The sequence below is a fragment of the Gymnoscopelus braueri genome (assembly GCF_963280865.1).
Source record: "Gymnoscopelus braueri genome assembly, chromosome: 8".
Lineage (NCBI taxonomy): Eukaryota > Metazoa > Chordata > Actinopteri > Myctophiformes > Myctophidae > Gymnoscopelus > Gymnoscopelus braueri.
The window spans coordinates 9,804,597-9,820,513 of NC_137609.1; the positions used below are offsets into that span (position 1 = coordinate 9,804,597).

At 43.5% G+C, this 15,917-nt stretch overlaps 1 protein-coding gene across 1 annotated transcript; it reads right to left on the reverse strand.

Moving 5' to 3' along the window:
• Window positions 1-7,204: 7,204 nt before the first annotated feature.
• LOC308090044 (uncharacterized protein) lies at window positions 7,205-15,702 on the reverse strand (the record flags this gene model as incomplete). Its single annotated transcript, XM_080435077.1, has 7 exons — window positions 7,205-7,789; window positions 8,175-8,888; window positions 9,132-9,436; window positions 9,972-9,997; window positions 13,640-14,217; window positions 14,582-15,295; window positions 15,403-15,702. 7 exons carry the CDS (start codon window positions 15,700-15,702, stop codon window positions 7,205-7,207), a joined length of 3,222 nt encoding a protein of 1,073 aa, XP_080291203.1.
• Window positions 15,703-15,917: the final 215 nt, after the last annotated feature.

Here is a 15,917-nt window from a genome sequence, read left to right on the forward strand (position 1 = left end):
TTTCAAGCATTTTATAATTATGTCAATGTGTCCAACACACCTTTGCTTGTCTTTTGCACATGCAGTATAGCAATGATTCTATAAAGGGAATGTGGAGGCTGAATTTATTACCTATGTTTACTTAGTATATTTACTTAGTTGTATTCACTATTTACTTAGTTGCATTTAGTCTGTAATTACTTGTAACCAATAACCATCATATCTACACATTGCAACCATTATATTGTATATTCCATTTAGTATATCGTATTAAATACTGTCTGTATTCTAGGGTCTGCATGTGACCCATGATCCAACTGCACAAAAAAAAGCTTCAGTGGAACAATAGAAATGAAACCAAATGATCCCATAGGGTATTAAATGAACTCTCAGGATTGTACTGTATTAATATCCTCCTCTGGTACAGCTGTTGCTGAAGCAGGATTAGAGGAACCCATTGTAGGATTGCCAGGCATCCTGGAACAGTATTAATTTCAGTAATTTATATAAAAATTTAAAAAATATATATAAAAACAGTCGCACGCAACTCAAAATACAGTTTCCTCCCGTACAGTATTGGATTTATGGCACCTCAGGCTTCTGAGGATGATATCTGGGTGTCCAGCCAGGGTCAGGGTGGATGGACATTGATACACACAGAGGTGTGTATCAATGTGAAGTACTCAAATGTTTTATTTATCTAAAAGTATCAATACCGCAATTTAGAAATACTCTGTTACAAGTAAAAGTCCGGAATTCAAAATGTACTTGAGTAAAAGTGTAAAAGTATTGGTATAAAAATGTTCTTAAAGGAGGAGTTCACCCCAAAAATGACTTATTTCCTATCAATTACACACCCCATGAAGCCTCGATTTCATCGAGTTTTTGTGGCATTCCTAAGACAATAATTTGATGACCGTGTGTATTTCCGGTAGACAAATAATCTACTTTGTGTCTCCTACCGGATACATTAGCCGGTAGGAGACGGGAATCAAATTATTAGCTTAGGAATGCCACAAAAACAAAAAAGAATACATGGATTCAAGGCTTCATAGGGTGTGCAATTGATAGAAAATAAGTCATTTTTTGGGTGAACTCCTCCTTTAAAGTACCAAAAGTAGAAAGTACTCATTATGCAGAAGGTCCTTAAAAATCTTTTGAAAATAGCAGATCTACAAGCTCACAACGCGTCACGCGTTGTGAGCTTGCAGATCTGCTATTTTCAAATGACCGGAATGTATATAGGGCTGAAGTGGTTAATGTATGTTTTGTAATAATAATCAAAATCTACAAAGTAACCAGTAAGTAAAGTTTTAAAACAATTGTAGTGGAGTAAAAGGACTATATTTGGATCCGAGATGTAGTGGAGTAGAAGTAAAAGTATTAGAAATGGGAAATACTCAAGTAAAGTACAAATACCTAAACATTTTACTTAAGTACAGTACTTGAGTAAATATACTTAGTTACTTGTTTACACCACTGGTGTCCGGCCGGGGTCAGGGTGGAGGGACATTGGTAGGCTACACACATGTCAGTTAATGTGCTGGACAGACAGACTCTCTCAACAACACCTACTGATAATAAATAAATAATAAAAGCAGCTGTCCGACGCCAGTCCGGGGCTATTATTCCGCGGACGGGTGCTTGCTTAGATCCTTGCTCCTCTCCACCGCTGTCTCCTGCGTCACAGCTGCTCCAGCCGTCTGTCTCTCCTGTTGTCCACTGCCCCCAAAACACCCCGATGGCAGGTCGGACTCACCCCATGGTCAATAACGACATCGTAGTTACTCCAGCCACCATCCCTCCACTTATTCCCCCTTCACTACTAATCGTCGGCGACTCCATCATTAAACACATCCACTTTCCGAATGCAATTACGCGCTGTTTTCCTGGAGCGACCGTCCCGATTATCTTGGAAAAACTCCCAGGTGTCCTCAATTCAATCCCATCGTCCATCACAAAGGTCCTGGTTCATATTGGCACGAACGACTCATCCCGTCACACTTCCGAGGTGACAAAACAACACTTTTTACGCCTCATTGATTTATTAACTAGTAGTGGAATGATATTTTTTATTTCTGGCCCCATTCCAACGCTTACTGGCAGCGACGAGCGCTTCAGCCGTATTGCTAGTCTGAACACCTGGCTCACTAGACTGTGTCGGCTTCATGATCTTAATTTCGTAGATAATTTTAACTTGTTTTGGGGCCACGCCTCCTTTTTTAACCACGATGGTCTCCATCCGAATAAATTTGGAAGTTTAACGTTAGCTGCTAATCTAGCTCTTAACGTACGTCACTACACAGCCCTGACTACTGACCTGTCCGTCAGCTATTGACATCCCCCTGGTCCTAGTTCCCAGCACTTTAGTTCCGCCCTGCTCTCCAGTCCACTGGCTTCTGGGCTCGGACCACAAATCTCATCTCCCATTTGTAATATCATGCCTATTTCTGCTCCTGAAAACCCTGTTACTCATCTATCACACATCCCAATTCTAATAACTTCCAGACAACCCATACTGACTAGAATCAGACGTTGCGTCGAGCACGCCCTTCTCAGACCCCTGAGACGGTCTATTTCACCCCCCAGTCCAGACTCCACTAATTTCACGATGGCTCTCTTTAACACGAGATCCCTGAATCATAAAACCCGTTGGCTGAATGACCTTTTCACTGCCCGCTCCCTCGATTTTTTGTTCCTCACAGAAACATGGGTTCAGCCTGGTGACTGCACACTCTTTCCTGATCTCCTCCCCCCTGACTGCTCCTTTTTTAATTCCCCGAGGCCCCTAGGCATAGGTGGCGGTCTAGCTACAGTCTATAAATCCCATCTATCATGTCGATTGACTCCAGCCACAGACTATTCCAGCTTTGAACTCCAACTATTTGAGCTAAATCTATCCTCCCCTGTGCTCTTTGCCCTGGTCTATCGCCCCCCAAAATCCAAGGATTTTATTATCGAATTTGGAGACTTTCTATCCGGGATAATGATAAAATATGATCACATCATAATTTGTGGTGACATGAATATTCACGTCTGCTGTGAATCTCGACCCCTAGTTAAGGACTTTTTTAATCTCCTTGAGTCATTTAATCTCACCAGATCTATTACCGGCCCCACACATGAAAAGGGCCACACACTGGACCTTGTTTTGTCTTTTGGCCTTACTATCTCTGTTTTTGACGTTTTTCCGATTCCATGCATCTCAGATCACTTCCCCATATTATTCACCACCTCCATCCCTTGCTCAGTGGTTAATGCTGGTCCCCCTGCACGCCTCACACGCTCCATTAACCCCTTAACTGCACCTCAGTTCTCGCTTATTTTCAACCAATCATTGCTCAACACCCTGGTCTCTCCCTGTGCTCTCAGTGCTGAAGCTCTTCTTGCCCTTCTCAACTCCACCTGTACTGACATTTTGGACTCCGTTGCTCCCTTTCGCCACAATAAACGTTCTAAAGCACCACATGAGCCTTGGCTAAATGACTCAACCCGCGCCCTCAGACGCCTCAGCAGGCGTGCAGAGCGGAAATGGCGCAAAGACAGGCTCCATGTTTCATTGGACATTTTACGGGTCTCCCTCTTCGACTACCAGAGAGCAGTGAAAGCTGCTAAATCATTCTACATCTCCAATCTTGTCACCAATAACAGCCATAAACCTCAGGTTCTCTTTAATATTTTCAACTCCCTCACTAACCCCCGCGAAGCCCCTCCCATCGTCCCTTCTCTCGCCCTCTGTATCGAGTTTCAGAAATTTTTTATTTCCAAAATCTCTGACCTCAGGGCAGCACATCCACTCACGGCCTTAGATCCCACCCCCTCTCCATGTCCTGCAACTCTCTCTCAGTTTGAGCCTATTTCACTCTCTGCCCTCACTGACATAGTTATGCTGCTACGCCCATCAAATTGTCCCTCCGACTGCATTCCCCCCCGCCTTCTCAAAGAGGTTTTTGGTGTGGTTGGTCCTAGTGTCCTCCTGCTAATTAACTCTTGCCTCATATCTGGTTCTGTTCCCCCTGCTTTTAAACATGCTGTTGTACACCCACTACTTAAAAAGAAAAATCTCGACGCTTCCATCCTCTCCAATTTTAGGCCCATTTCCCAGCTTCCCTTTTTATCTAAAGTCCTGGAGAAAGTCGTATACTCACAACTTCAGTCATTTTTATTATCCCATGGTCTCCACGAAAAGTTCCAGTCCGGCTTCAAACCTGGCCACAGCACAGAGACAGCCCTTCTTAGAGTTTTTAATGATTTAATTTTAACAGCTGATAACGGTTCCCCTGCTGCACTGGTGCTCCTCGACCTTTCGGCGGCCTTTGACACGGTTGACCACAATATTTTAATATCACGCCTTGAACACCTTGTTGGCATCTCCGGCACTGTCCTCACTTGGTTCCAGTCCTACCTCTCAGATAGAACCTTCTCCGTGCACATAGGGGAATTTGCGTCACCTGCAACTCCCCTCTCATGTGGAGTGCCTCAAGGCTCCATACTAGGTCCGATTTTATTTCTCCTTTATATATTACCTCTTGGTTCAATTTTTGCTAAACACAATATGCCCTTTCACTGCTATGCAGATGATGTACAAATTTATTTTCCGTTAAAAATCGACTCCAATGATCCATTCCAGCCATTTCTCTCCTGTTTCCTCGATGTCAAGGCCTGGATGGACGCCAATTTTCTCACCCTCAACGAAAATAAAACCGAAATTTTAATTTTTGGACACCATCCTGTCCCACCCTCCAACTCCCTGGGCACTTTAAATTCAAACATCCATTCCTCTGCCAAAAATCTTGGTTTTATTTTTGATAATAATTTTAAACTTGACAAACACATCAGCTCTGTTGTCAAGACAAGTTTCTTCCAGCTTAGACTTATAGCTAAAGTCAAAACCTATCTCCCAAAAAAACAGCTGGAAATGGTTATACATGCATTTATCTCCTCTAGGTTAGATTACTGTAACTCACTGTACACTGGCATTGATCAAGCTTCACTTAGGCGTCTACAGCTGGTCCAGAATGCAGCCGCCCGCCTCCTCACCGGCACAAAAAAATGGGACCATATAACCCCAGTCCTCGCCACTCTTCATTGGCTCCCTGTTCATTTTAGAATTGATTTTAAGGTTCTTTTATTTGTTTTTAAAACCATTCACGGCCTGTCACCCTCCTATCTCTCTGACATAATTGAGCCTTATATCCCAACCAGGGCCTTGAGGTCTGCGGACAAGCTACTGTTGGTCGCTCCTACGACTAATTTGAGGAGTAGGGGTGACCGTGCTTTTGCGGCTGCGGGCCCCAGGCTCTGGAATCTGCTGCCCCTCAACATTAGATCTGCCCAGTCGATTGGGGCTTTTAAAACTTTACTAAAAACTCACTTATTCTCTCTTGCTTTTAGTCGTATTTAGCTATCCTGTTCTGTCCTAATGCTGCATTGTTTTGTTTCTTTTTGTTTTTTCTTTTGTTTTTGCCCTGTGTATATATATATATTTTCTTTTTTGTAGATGCTTCTGTGTGTCTGACTTACCTTGTTTTAACCATGTTCAGCACTTTGGTCGGCTTTGGCTGTTGTAAATGTGCTATATAAATAAAGTTTGATTTGATTTGATTTGATACTGATGTTTGACTTATACAATGAGAAGTGCCTTAATGTGTATATAATGTATAATTAATTATCCTAGAATGTAATCATAGTATACATGTGAATAGATGTGTGTAATAATGGTATTAGAGCTGCACTATGTATACAAGTGCTGAAATTTAAACCATTGAGCTAACAGAGCCGGCCTGCTTGCTCAGGGGATAAATTGAATCTTGGTCAAAATTTCTAGGTGAGACATGACCTTTGACACAAACTAAATGTCTCAAGAGCAGGGAGACATAATAGAACCACAAACCGCAAATCTTTGAATATTATATATCCATTTTTAACTCAAATCTTTGCTTCTGGGGTCCCTGGAACAAAATATTTTGAGATGGGGGGGGGTCCGCGGACAAATATATATAATTTTGGGGGTCCTTGACGTGAAAAAAGTTTGAGAACCACTGATATTATAGCAACACACGTTTTCTTTTTTTTTTAAACTGTTGACACATGCTTCCCCGGTTTTAATGGGTTAAGCCCCCATATGTGTGTCCTCTGTGTGAACGATGTGAATGTCTATTGTGTCATTTCCCTCAGGGTGATTAGCCTATGTCACAGTGATCTTTGGCACAGTTGATGGGGACATGACCTAATGTAAGACAATAAGTACAGATGTACATAGAATGAACATCTGTCCTTCCTCACTGAGAGGGGGGCACACAGCAGGTCTGGGCTTCTGAAGACCAAACAATGGGTCATTATTTAGATTACGCAAAAATGTATGTCTGTCAAATCTGGTGGTCGGACCCAACTTTAATAATATCTCAGGGGAGTGGGATAAGGTATAGAGAGTGTCAGACCAAATGTGATGACATCTGCGAGTCGTAAAATCAGAAAATCTCTTATGGAGGTCTGTGCATCTTTGTGTGAGTTGGATGATGAATGATTCAACTCTTCTGTTTGTTTCTGTGCTCTTGTTTTTAATAAATACGTTCTCTGCTGAAATCTCTGGAGTTTTAGGACTTATTAAGTATTGTGCTTTCACTCCATTTCAAAAGCACCATGCCTATTTTAGACGCAATCTATTTACTCGTCATCTGAACTATTATATGAAATGAGAAAAGATCCAAGCCAAAGTGAAAAGAATATGTGAAATCACTGGTAATTACATTTTCTCAGACTTTCCACAACTCACTGTGGAGCAGAGGGTCTTAACATTTGTGCCCTAGGCACCGGTGTGTAATGTTAGTTTTTCCTCATATGTCAATAATACAGGCTTCTCCATCAATAAGAAATAAACCCGTCATTTTTAGAAGAACATTTTATTGGAAGTCAATACTGTAGTAATACCAACAATACACGACCCAATACAACGCCCTTCAAGATTGACATTGCTGCGAAACTGCTTGACGTTCCCATCAGTGCTGCCAGGATGACTCTGATGCCAAAATAGAGAACATTTTCCCCCATATTATACGTATAATACTCCACACGACTACTAAACTGATTCTGATGTCTGAAGAATTGGCTCGTAGGGTTTGTGATTAATTGAGTGATGTCATTTGTGAGGTAAGTGTCTGTTATGTTCAACGACATACGGAACTCAAAGTATTGTGTATGTGGACAAAGTCTACTTTCTATTGGGTCATTGTTGCTTATCCTTGGTTTTTCTCCTTCCTCTGCAGCACAGGAACCTGACCGTGATCACAGAAGTGAACATGAGGAGACCTACAGCAGTCAGCAGAACCAGGAACACATCCACAGAGTAGTACGCGTACCACGGCATCCTGTAGGCCTCAGTACGCAGGTGAGCCGCTCCTTTGTGACGCATCACAAACTCCACCCAGAAGATGGCGTGGTCCATAGGTGTGATGGGTTGATCCCTGTGCAGACCGGAGAGTCTCTGCATGTTCTTCCTGTAGGTGTCTTGGTGGAGCACCTCGTTTAGACCCTGCTCAAAAGTGTGCCCATTGACGTTAGCGAGCTCTATTATCTTTGCAGCTCCTTTCTCCTGCAGACGCAGCAGGTTGTCATACTGGTCAAAGAACAGGGGTATGCCGAGAACGGGCACTCCGTGGTAAATGGCCTCCTGGACTCCGTTGGTTCCTCCGTGGGCAACAAAGGCCTTGACCTGGGAGTGACCGAGCAGGTCCTTCTGGGGCATCCATTCCACTATCAGGGTGTTGTTGCCCAAAGTAGAAGGACGTTCACCGATGTGCCTCCATATTACCTGACAATGAAATGAAGACCAAAAAAGAAAATACGTTTAAACTGCAGATTGGTTTTTGATTATTCAGACACTTAATTTCAATTTATCGCAAACTAAAATCTCTGGCTGTGTTTATGACTGCCCTTCGCATATCTCGAGAACCATTCATCCAATTAACTTCATGCTTGGAAGGTGCATTGTTGAAAAAGAAATGCAGTGTTGAGTGTGAAGTCAATTGGAGGAGCAGTTCTCCAGAAGCGCTATACACGTTTGAATGGCAGCCACGCCCCGAACGGGTACTGTGTTAGGGTTTTAAATTACTGTTTGATTGACCTCGATTGAATGAATCAAAGTTGATTAACATTGACTGAATGTCACATTCAAATGAAAACGAATTGACTGTTACCTTCTGAGGCATTTTGGCGAAGGCGCTGGCGATCTCATCGGCGATCTCGCTCGGTAAAGCCTTGACCAATGTACCCAGAGTCATGATGATCACACCGTGCTCCCCGGCGCTCTGGACAAACTCCTCCAGCTCTGCCGGCAGTGGCTGGCTCAGCTTGCACTGGTACCCCCCAATGTAGATGACGTTTGGCATGGTGGGCCGTGGGAAGTCGAACACAAAATCTGACCTGAACAGCCATATGTCGGCCTCCTGATGGAGTGTTACGATGTCACATCCGCCCTCTATGTATTTGTCACAGACGGCGTTGTAATGGCGCCCCACGAGGATCCTCTGCTGGAAGAGTATCATGCCATGGAACAGCATGTTCTTGACCCTCTGCATGAAGTTCATCTCGTCTGTGAGGCCGGACCCCGGCACAGGGATGTACGAGAGAGGAGAGGGAGCTATGTCGAAATGCCCCTCCCCGCCGATGTTCCAGCGGGCATTGAGCACCAGAGGGAGCTTGAGATACTTGGCCATTATGGCTCCAGCTCCGATGACAGGGTCTGTCAATACCAGGTCATACTGGGCGTCCAGCAGGTACTGCACCAGGTTTTCGTCCTCAAGCATTTGAATGACCATTTCGCCGGTTAGATAATGGATGTTGGACATCATGGAGAAAATGTCCTTGGCGAGTTTAAGGAGTGTGAGTGCTGAGGCGCTTTCCCGCTGCGCCTGTGAAAGAGATTTAAAAATACATAATTAGATGAATTAATGCTTAAATGAGTGCTTGAGTGAGTGAATCAGTGAATGAATCAATGACGGACCGAGTTTCTGAGCATTGTTTTGATTATTTGACACCCTTTTATATTACTTGACTGTCTGGCAGAGTGAAGAATCGATCGATCGATCGATCGACCAACCAACAAGTTTACATGACCCATACTTGACCCAGTCAATCAAACTGTCATGGCAAACCTTAAAGTTGACATCCAAGAACTCCCCGAAGATTTCCTCAAAAACAGGCTCCTGGTGGATGTGGATGGTGTTGTAATGAGGTGAATCGGCTTTGATGTACCAGCTGCTGGACGCCCTTATCACGTCCATACGGTGTCCTCTGGCGTGGAGTTCCTCAATCATGACCTTCATGTTGATCCAGTGGCTCCCATCTACAGGGAACACCAGGATCCTCCCTGCCTCGCAGGGCCATGTGAGCAGCAAGGAGACCAGACATACCCCCAGGAATGAGGACATTCCCCGTGCAGGACACGATGGCATGGTGCCTAGAGAGAGAAAGAAAAAGTTAAAATACATTAGTGATCTATTATCACATGTTATACCTCCTAATGACATTGTGACGAGGTCATTCATAATAACAATGTCTGTGCATGAGTCAACTCCATCATGGGTCAGAGCACCCATGACATATGCTATTCCTTTCTTATCTGACATATGATAAGAAAGGAATAGCATATGTCATGGGTGCTCTGACCCATGATGGTCCGCCCATGATGACCCATGATGGACCCATGATGGTCCGCTCCTCAGCCATTGTACAATGGCTATTTGTGTTAGTTTTTGGACATTTCTCTTCTGTTCTTGTTTCTTGTTGGTTTAGGTCTTTAGTTGTGTTACTTATTAGTTTCTGTCTGTAGTTCTATTTAGTGTTTACTGTAGGTCTTGTAGTTCTGTGTTAGTCTGTAATTCCCCAGGTAATTTGGATCTTATTTTGTAGTAGTGTTCTTGTGCTTCCTGTCTACCCTTGTTTGCTGTTGCCTGTCTTGTCTAACCACACTGATTATTGTTAACCGTACTCACCTGTGTCCTGTTTTCCCCAGCCTATCCTGTGTTAGTTGTATTTTGAGTTCACCTGCGTCTAGTTAGTTCCCTGTCTATTATTACCACTCTGTTTCAAAGTATGTTTGTCAGTCTGTAAAACACTGTTAGATGTGAGCACCAGAGAAGCTGTCTGTTTTCTCACCCTGAAAATCAGAGCTTAAGATCATAACATCTAGTTCTTGATCCTTTCATAATGTGAACTGTGCACTTATTCTCCATCTCTCTAAGTTGTGTGTAAATCAGACACTACCTGTGTATTCCTGTACCCCAAGTCTGATCAGCAACTTCCCTGTTAACCCATTCAATCCGGGAACGCATCCACAAATATCTTCTAAATCCTAACAGTTTTCTGAAAAAACGTATGTTGCTACTGTATATCAGTGGTTCTCAGACTATTTCATGTCAAGGAACCCCCAAATTATATGTATTTGGCGTCCCCATCTCAAAATATGTTGTTCCAGGGGCCCCCAGAAGCAAAGATTTGAGTTAAAAATGTTCGCTTTAAAAATATATATATATTCAAAGATTTGCACACATTTTCACGATTTAAAACAAATAGCAGAAGTACAAGCTCATAGCGCGGCACTCGGTGCCACACTATGAGCTTGTAGATTGCTATTTTTGAATAGCCAAATAAATCTTAAAATGACACTGATGCGTTCCCGGTTTGAATGGGTTTAAATGTGGCTAGAATTATTGCTCCTTGCTCTGCTACCGAGCAAAAATGTGATGCTCCTTTCACACAGCATCACAGCACTACAGCCAGCGGTGACCTAAAGCAACATAGCCTGGTAAACCATCCCGGTCACGTGAATTCACATTATCATTTACCAGGCTAAAAGCAACGGGCCACAAGTCCTTTTCATTGGAAGCCAGCCACATGGAAGATACAAAGTGATGCGTAACTGTTGTTGCTGCATGATGGGCTTGGTGCACAACAAATACAAAGTTGAGCTGGAGTCTACTTTTTTGTGTGTGTGGCAATGATGCAGAGAAGCATAAAAAAAGCTTTCCACTCCCATACTCTCTCCCCACAATCCTTGCTTCCTTGCTTAAAGGAGCACTTCAGCCATTTTCAACCTTATCTTCATACAATTGGTCCTCACTTATGTTCATTATAAGAATTTCCGTGTACTCTGCTGTGTGTCTCATTGGTGGGCCATGGACAGTTCAGACACCTGCCTACCAATGACATCACCTATGGGGATTCCAAGTTAATAGAAACTACAGCTCTATTCTCTTCCCGGAAAGTTTGCATGCTGACATAGAAGCCTTACAAAAATAAATAGTATGAAATCTTGTTTGAAATGACCAAACCATTTCAAAACCTGCCTTACCCCACTGGTAGGCAGGTTTCTTAGCTGTCAACAACCCAACTCGGTGAGACACAGCGAACACACAGAAATGGTACCATGTTATAATGAGCATTATTGAGGATGGACTATGTAAAGAGAGGTTGAAAATGGGATAAGTGGTCCTTTAAATGGAAGAAACTAATTATAGCCGTTAACCAGTTCTCTGTGTGATTTATAACTACCCAAAGGGTGTGAGTTTTTGAAAGTGTGAAGATTTTAGAAAATGGTGAGTTAATTGTTCCAGGAATTGTGTCTAAGCAGCTGAGAGTAAAACTGTAACGGAGCCATTTCGGTTGGCCATAACTTTGTCCTGGGTTGCGTAAGAGCCTGCATTATCACCTTAACATACTAGAACCATATTAAAGATATCCTCTACAAAATATCTTAAAAGGAGCTATAAATAATTATATATCATTAAAGAATATTAAATTGCATTGAGTGTGTGAACTCACCTTTGCTGGAAATGTCCTGTTATAGTCTTCAGGTGGTCACTACTGTACTGTATGTGTAGAAATCATTTCAGTCGAAAGATCCAGTCTCTCTGTGACAGTCTGAACGTGACCCTTAACCTGAATGGATCTCTTATCAGTAGTATCACGAAGTTACACAAAGCACATGTCATTTAAAACCACCGCTGTCTCACAAAAACATGAATGATTCACAAATGTATGCTCTTTCACCTCTTTTTACTATGGCATATGTTTTGTCAACTTATCTATGACCTTACTGTAGCTTTGCCGTGGGAGATTTTCCTTTTTTCCCCTTTTTGTTTTGTAAGCCGAATTACATCACAAGACCATGGGGCCTGTTTCACCAGATTATTAAGGGGTATTAGATTCTACAGAATGTGCTGGACAGAGGAAAGTTGATATGGGTTCAAGTAACAATGCCACAGCTGCCTGAGGAAAGAAAGTAAACAGGAAATACAATGGAAAACAATGATCCAGCAATTTAGAATTTGTATGATCTAAATTATTGTTTATAAACATTTTAAATTAATGCAATGTTTTCCCTCATCTGTTCCACCAGAATACAAAATGGTCACATGGAAATCATGATCCTATTATAGCCCTCTCGGAAACAGCAGGCAATTGTTTGGTCTGTGATTGAGTTTCTTGTTTTTTACTTAAACAATGTTTTTCTCCCAATTTAGACCTTATGCCAATTAATCCTCCCCATAATTGTGTAGACACTGCTATTATACCCTACTAGCTCACCTGCCATTGAGAAGCCCCCCCCCTGAAAGGCGCCACCCTAAAAGGAAGATGTCATTTTAAAGCCCCTGAACACTCATACAAGTGTTTTCATTTAGTCTGGCTGATTACCTCTTCTCAGGGCTGAGTGGGGCCTGGGCATGCACACACTAGTTTTGATAGCAGCTCCCTCAAAAGCATGTTTTTTTTGTTGCACCTATAAGGGAAGGCCAGTTTGTCATTCTTTTGAGCTCATAGGATTTTGTGACATCATAGAATTGTCATTATAGCTCCACTCAGCTTCAATCTGACTATAGGTGTAATAAGCTAAAACAACTGAATACACCTGGAGTGTTAAGGACTGTTCATGGCTGGAGTGGTAGTTATTGTCAGCTATCAGGTAACATTGGTCCATAAACCACAAGAAGAGCTTAGATATTTATTGGAACTAGCATATAGGAAATGAATGGAATTCACAATATGAGAGAAGTATATCATTGGATATACTAATCTATCCCAGGTTAGTTTGTCTTAGCATAATGTTACAGTTAGGGCTGTAATGTTCATGGCATTTGTATTGCAGATTGGTTGTTCTAGTATCTATCTATAAATTCACGAAACCTGCGTCTGTATATCTGTGTGTCTGTCCCAAGGATAACTTGGACACCGTCCGACCAATCAACTTCAAACTTGGTGTGTGTTGGCAATGACCCGAGTGAGAATTTGGCCGGACCAGCGGTTGTCCAGAACCGAAAATCCATGGATGTCTGAATCTGTCTGTGTGTTGGTCTGTGGATGATGCACTGAATGTCTGTGTATGTGTGGGGAGGGTTTAGGCATTGGCCAAGGAGCCATTGCAAAAAAAACGTTTCTCTGTCGCTCTGTCTGTGGGTCTGTCTGTCTCCCATCCATGTACATCATCAACGCAATGTCAGCAGTTTTTGATGACATCAGAGATCCCGGTATCTTCATTATAAGTTGATCGGTCAAATGGTAGTGGGTACCGCACTTGATACTTGCATTGTGTGTGTGCGTACATGCGTTTGTACGTGCATGGTGCTGGTGTATGGACAAAATAAACTTTCTATTGGGTTATTGCTGCTTATCCTTGGTTTTTCTCCTTCCTCTGCAGCACAGGAACCTGACCGTGATCACAGTAGTGAACATGAGGAGACCTAAAGCAGTCACCAGAACCAGGAACACATCCACAGAGTAGTACGCGTACCACGGCATCCTGTAGGCCTCAGTACGCAGGTGAGCCGCTCCTTTGTGACGCATCACAAACTCCACCCAGAAGATGGCGTGGTCCAATGGTGTGATGGGTTGATCCCTGTGCAGACGGGAGAGTCTCTGCATGTTCTTCCTGTAGGTGTCCTGGTGGAGCACCTCGTTTAGACCCTGCTCAAGCGTACGCCCGTTGACTTTGGCGAGCTCTATGATCTTCGCAGCTCCTCTTTCCTGCAGACGCAGCAGGTTGTCATACTGGTCAAAGAACAGGGGTATGCCGAGAACGGGCACTCCGTGGTAAATGGCCTCCTGGACTCCGTTGGTTCCTCCGTGAGCGACAAAGGCCTTGATCTGGGAGTGACCGAGCAGGTCCTTTTGGGGCATCCATTCCACTATCAGGGTGTTGTTGCCCAAAGTGGAAGGTCGTTCACCGTTGTGCTTCCATATTACCTGACAATGAAATGAAGAAATAAAATGAAAGTAGTTTATACTGCTGACTAGTTGTTTTTTTTGACAATTGAGACAGCTTGATTTATTTTCGTGGTAAACTAAAATCTGCCTGTGTTCATGTCTGTCCACATTTCTCGAGAACCGTTCATCCAAATGACTTCACACTTAGCGGGTGTATTACTGAGGACCCAAAGAAGTGGAGTGCTAACTGTGAAGTCGATTGGATATGCCGTTCTGCAGAAGCGGCACATGTTTCAATGGCAGCCATGTCCCGAACAGGTATGTATGTTTTGAATTACCGTCTGATTGAGCTTGATTCATTTAATCAAGGTTTATTTCATTAACAGGCCTAAACAACGGTTACCTTCTGTGGCATTTTGGCGAAGACGCTGGCGATTTCATCAGCGATGTCACTCGGTAAAGCCTTGACCAATGTACCCAATGTCATGATGATCACACCGTGCTCCCCGGCGCTCTGGACAAACTCCTCCAGCTCTGCCGGCAGTGGCTGGCTCGGCTTGCACTGGAACCCCCCTATGTAGATGACGTTTGGCATGGTGGGCCGAGGGAAGTCGAACACAAAGTCTGACCTGAACAGCCATATGTCGGCCTCCTGAAGCAGTGTCATGATGTCACATCCGCCCTCTATGTATTTGTCACAGATAGCGTCATAATGAGGCCCCACCATGATCCTCTGCTGGAAGACTATGATGCCATGTAACAGCATGTTCTTGACCCTCTGCATAAAGTTCATCTTGTCCGTGAGGCCGGATCCCGGCACAGGGATGTATGAGAGAGGAGAGGGAGCTATGGCAAACTGTCCATCTCCACTGGTGATCCAGCGGACATTGAGCACCACAGGGAGCTTGAGATACTTGGCCAGTACGACTCCACCTGTCATGGCAGGGTCTGTAAGTACCAGGTCATACTGGGCATCAAGCAAGCTCTTGACCAGATTTTTGTCCTCAAGCATTTGAATGACCATATCACAGTTCATTGAATGGGCCTGGGAGATCATGGAGAAAAAGTCTTTGGTGATTTTTAAGAAAGCGAGCGTGGAGATGCTTTCCCGCTGTGCCTGATAAAGAGATAAGGAAAATACATCATTGGATTGGATAATTCATTAATGAGCAATTGAATCAGTTACCTTAGTTAGTTACTAACTAAGTTAATTAGTTGGCGTACCTTCATGTGGATTTCCAAGAACTCCTGGAAAAAGTCCTCAAGGACAGGGCCCTGTTCGATGACAATGGTGTTGTAATGAGGTGAATCATCTTTGATATACCAGCTGGTGGACGCTCTTATCACGTCCATGCGGTGTCCTCTGGCATGGAGTTCCTCAATCATGACCTTCATGTTGATCCAGTGGCTCCCATCTACAGGGAACACCAGGATCCTCCCTGCCTCGCAGGGCCATGTGAGCAGCAAGGAGACCAGACATACACCCAGGAATGTGGACATTCCCCATGCAGGACACAATGGCATGGTGCCTAAACAGAGAAAAAAGAGGGGAAAATACAGTAGTGATGTATTATCACTGAGCATTCTTGTGTTTGTTTACCAGTTATTACGGGGCCAGAGCTCAGCTCTGGACCTGTTTTAATGTTCCCCTCTTTTTTCTTCTGCCACTTTTGGCAGTTCTGGCTGAACCGTGCATACGCTTTTTACGAAACTTGGCCATATGGTAGATGGTCATGAAA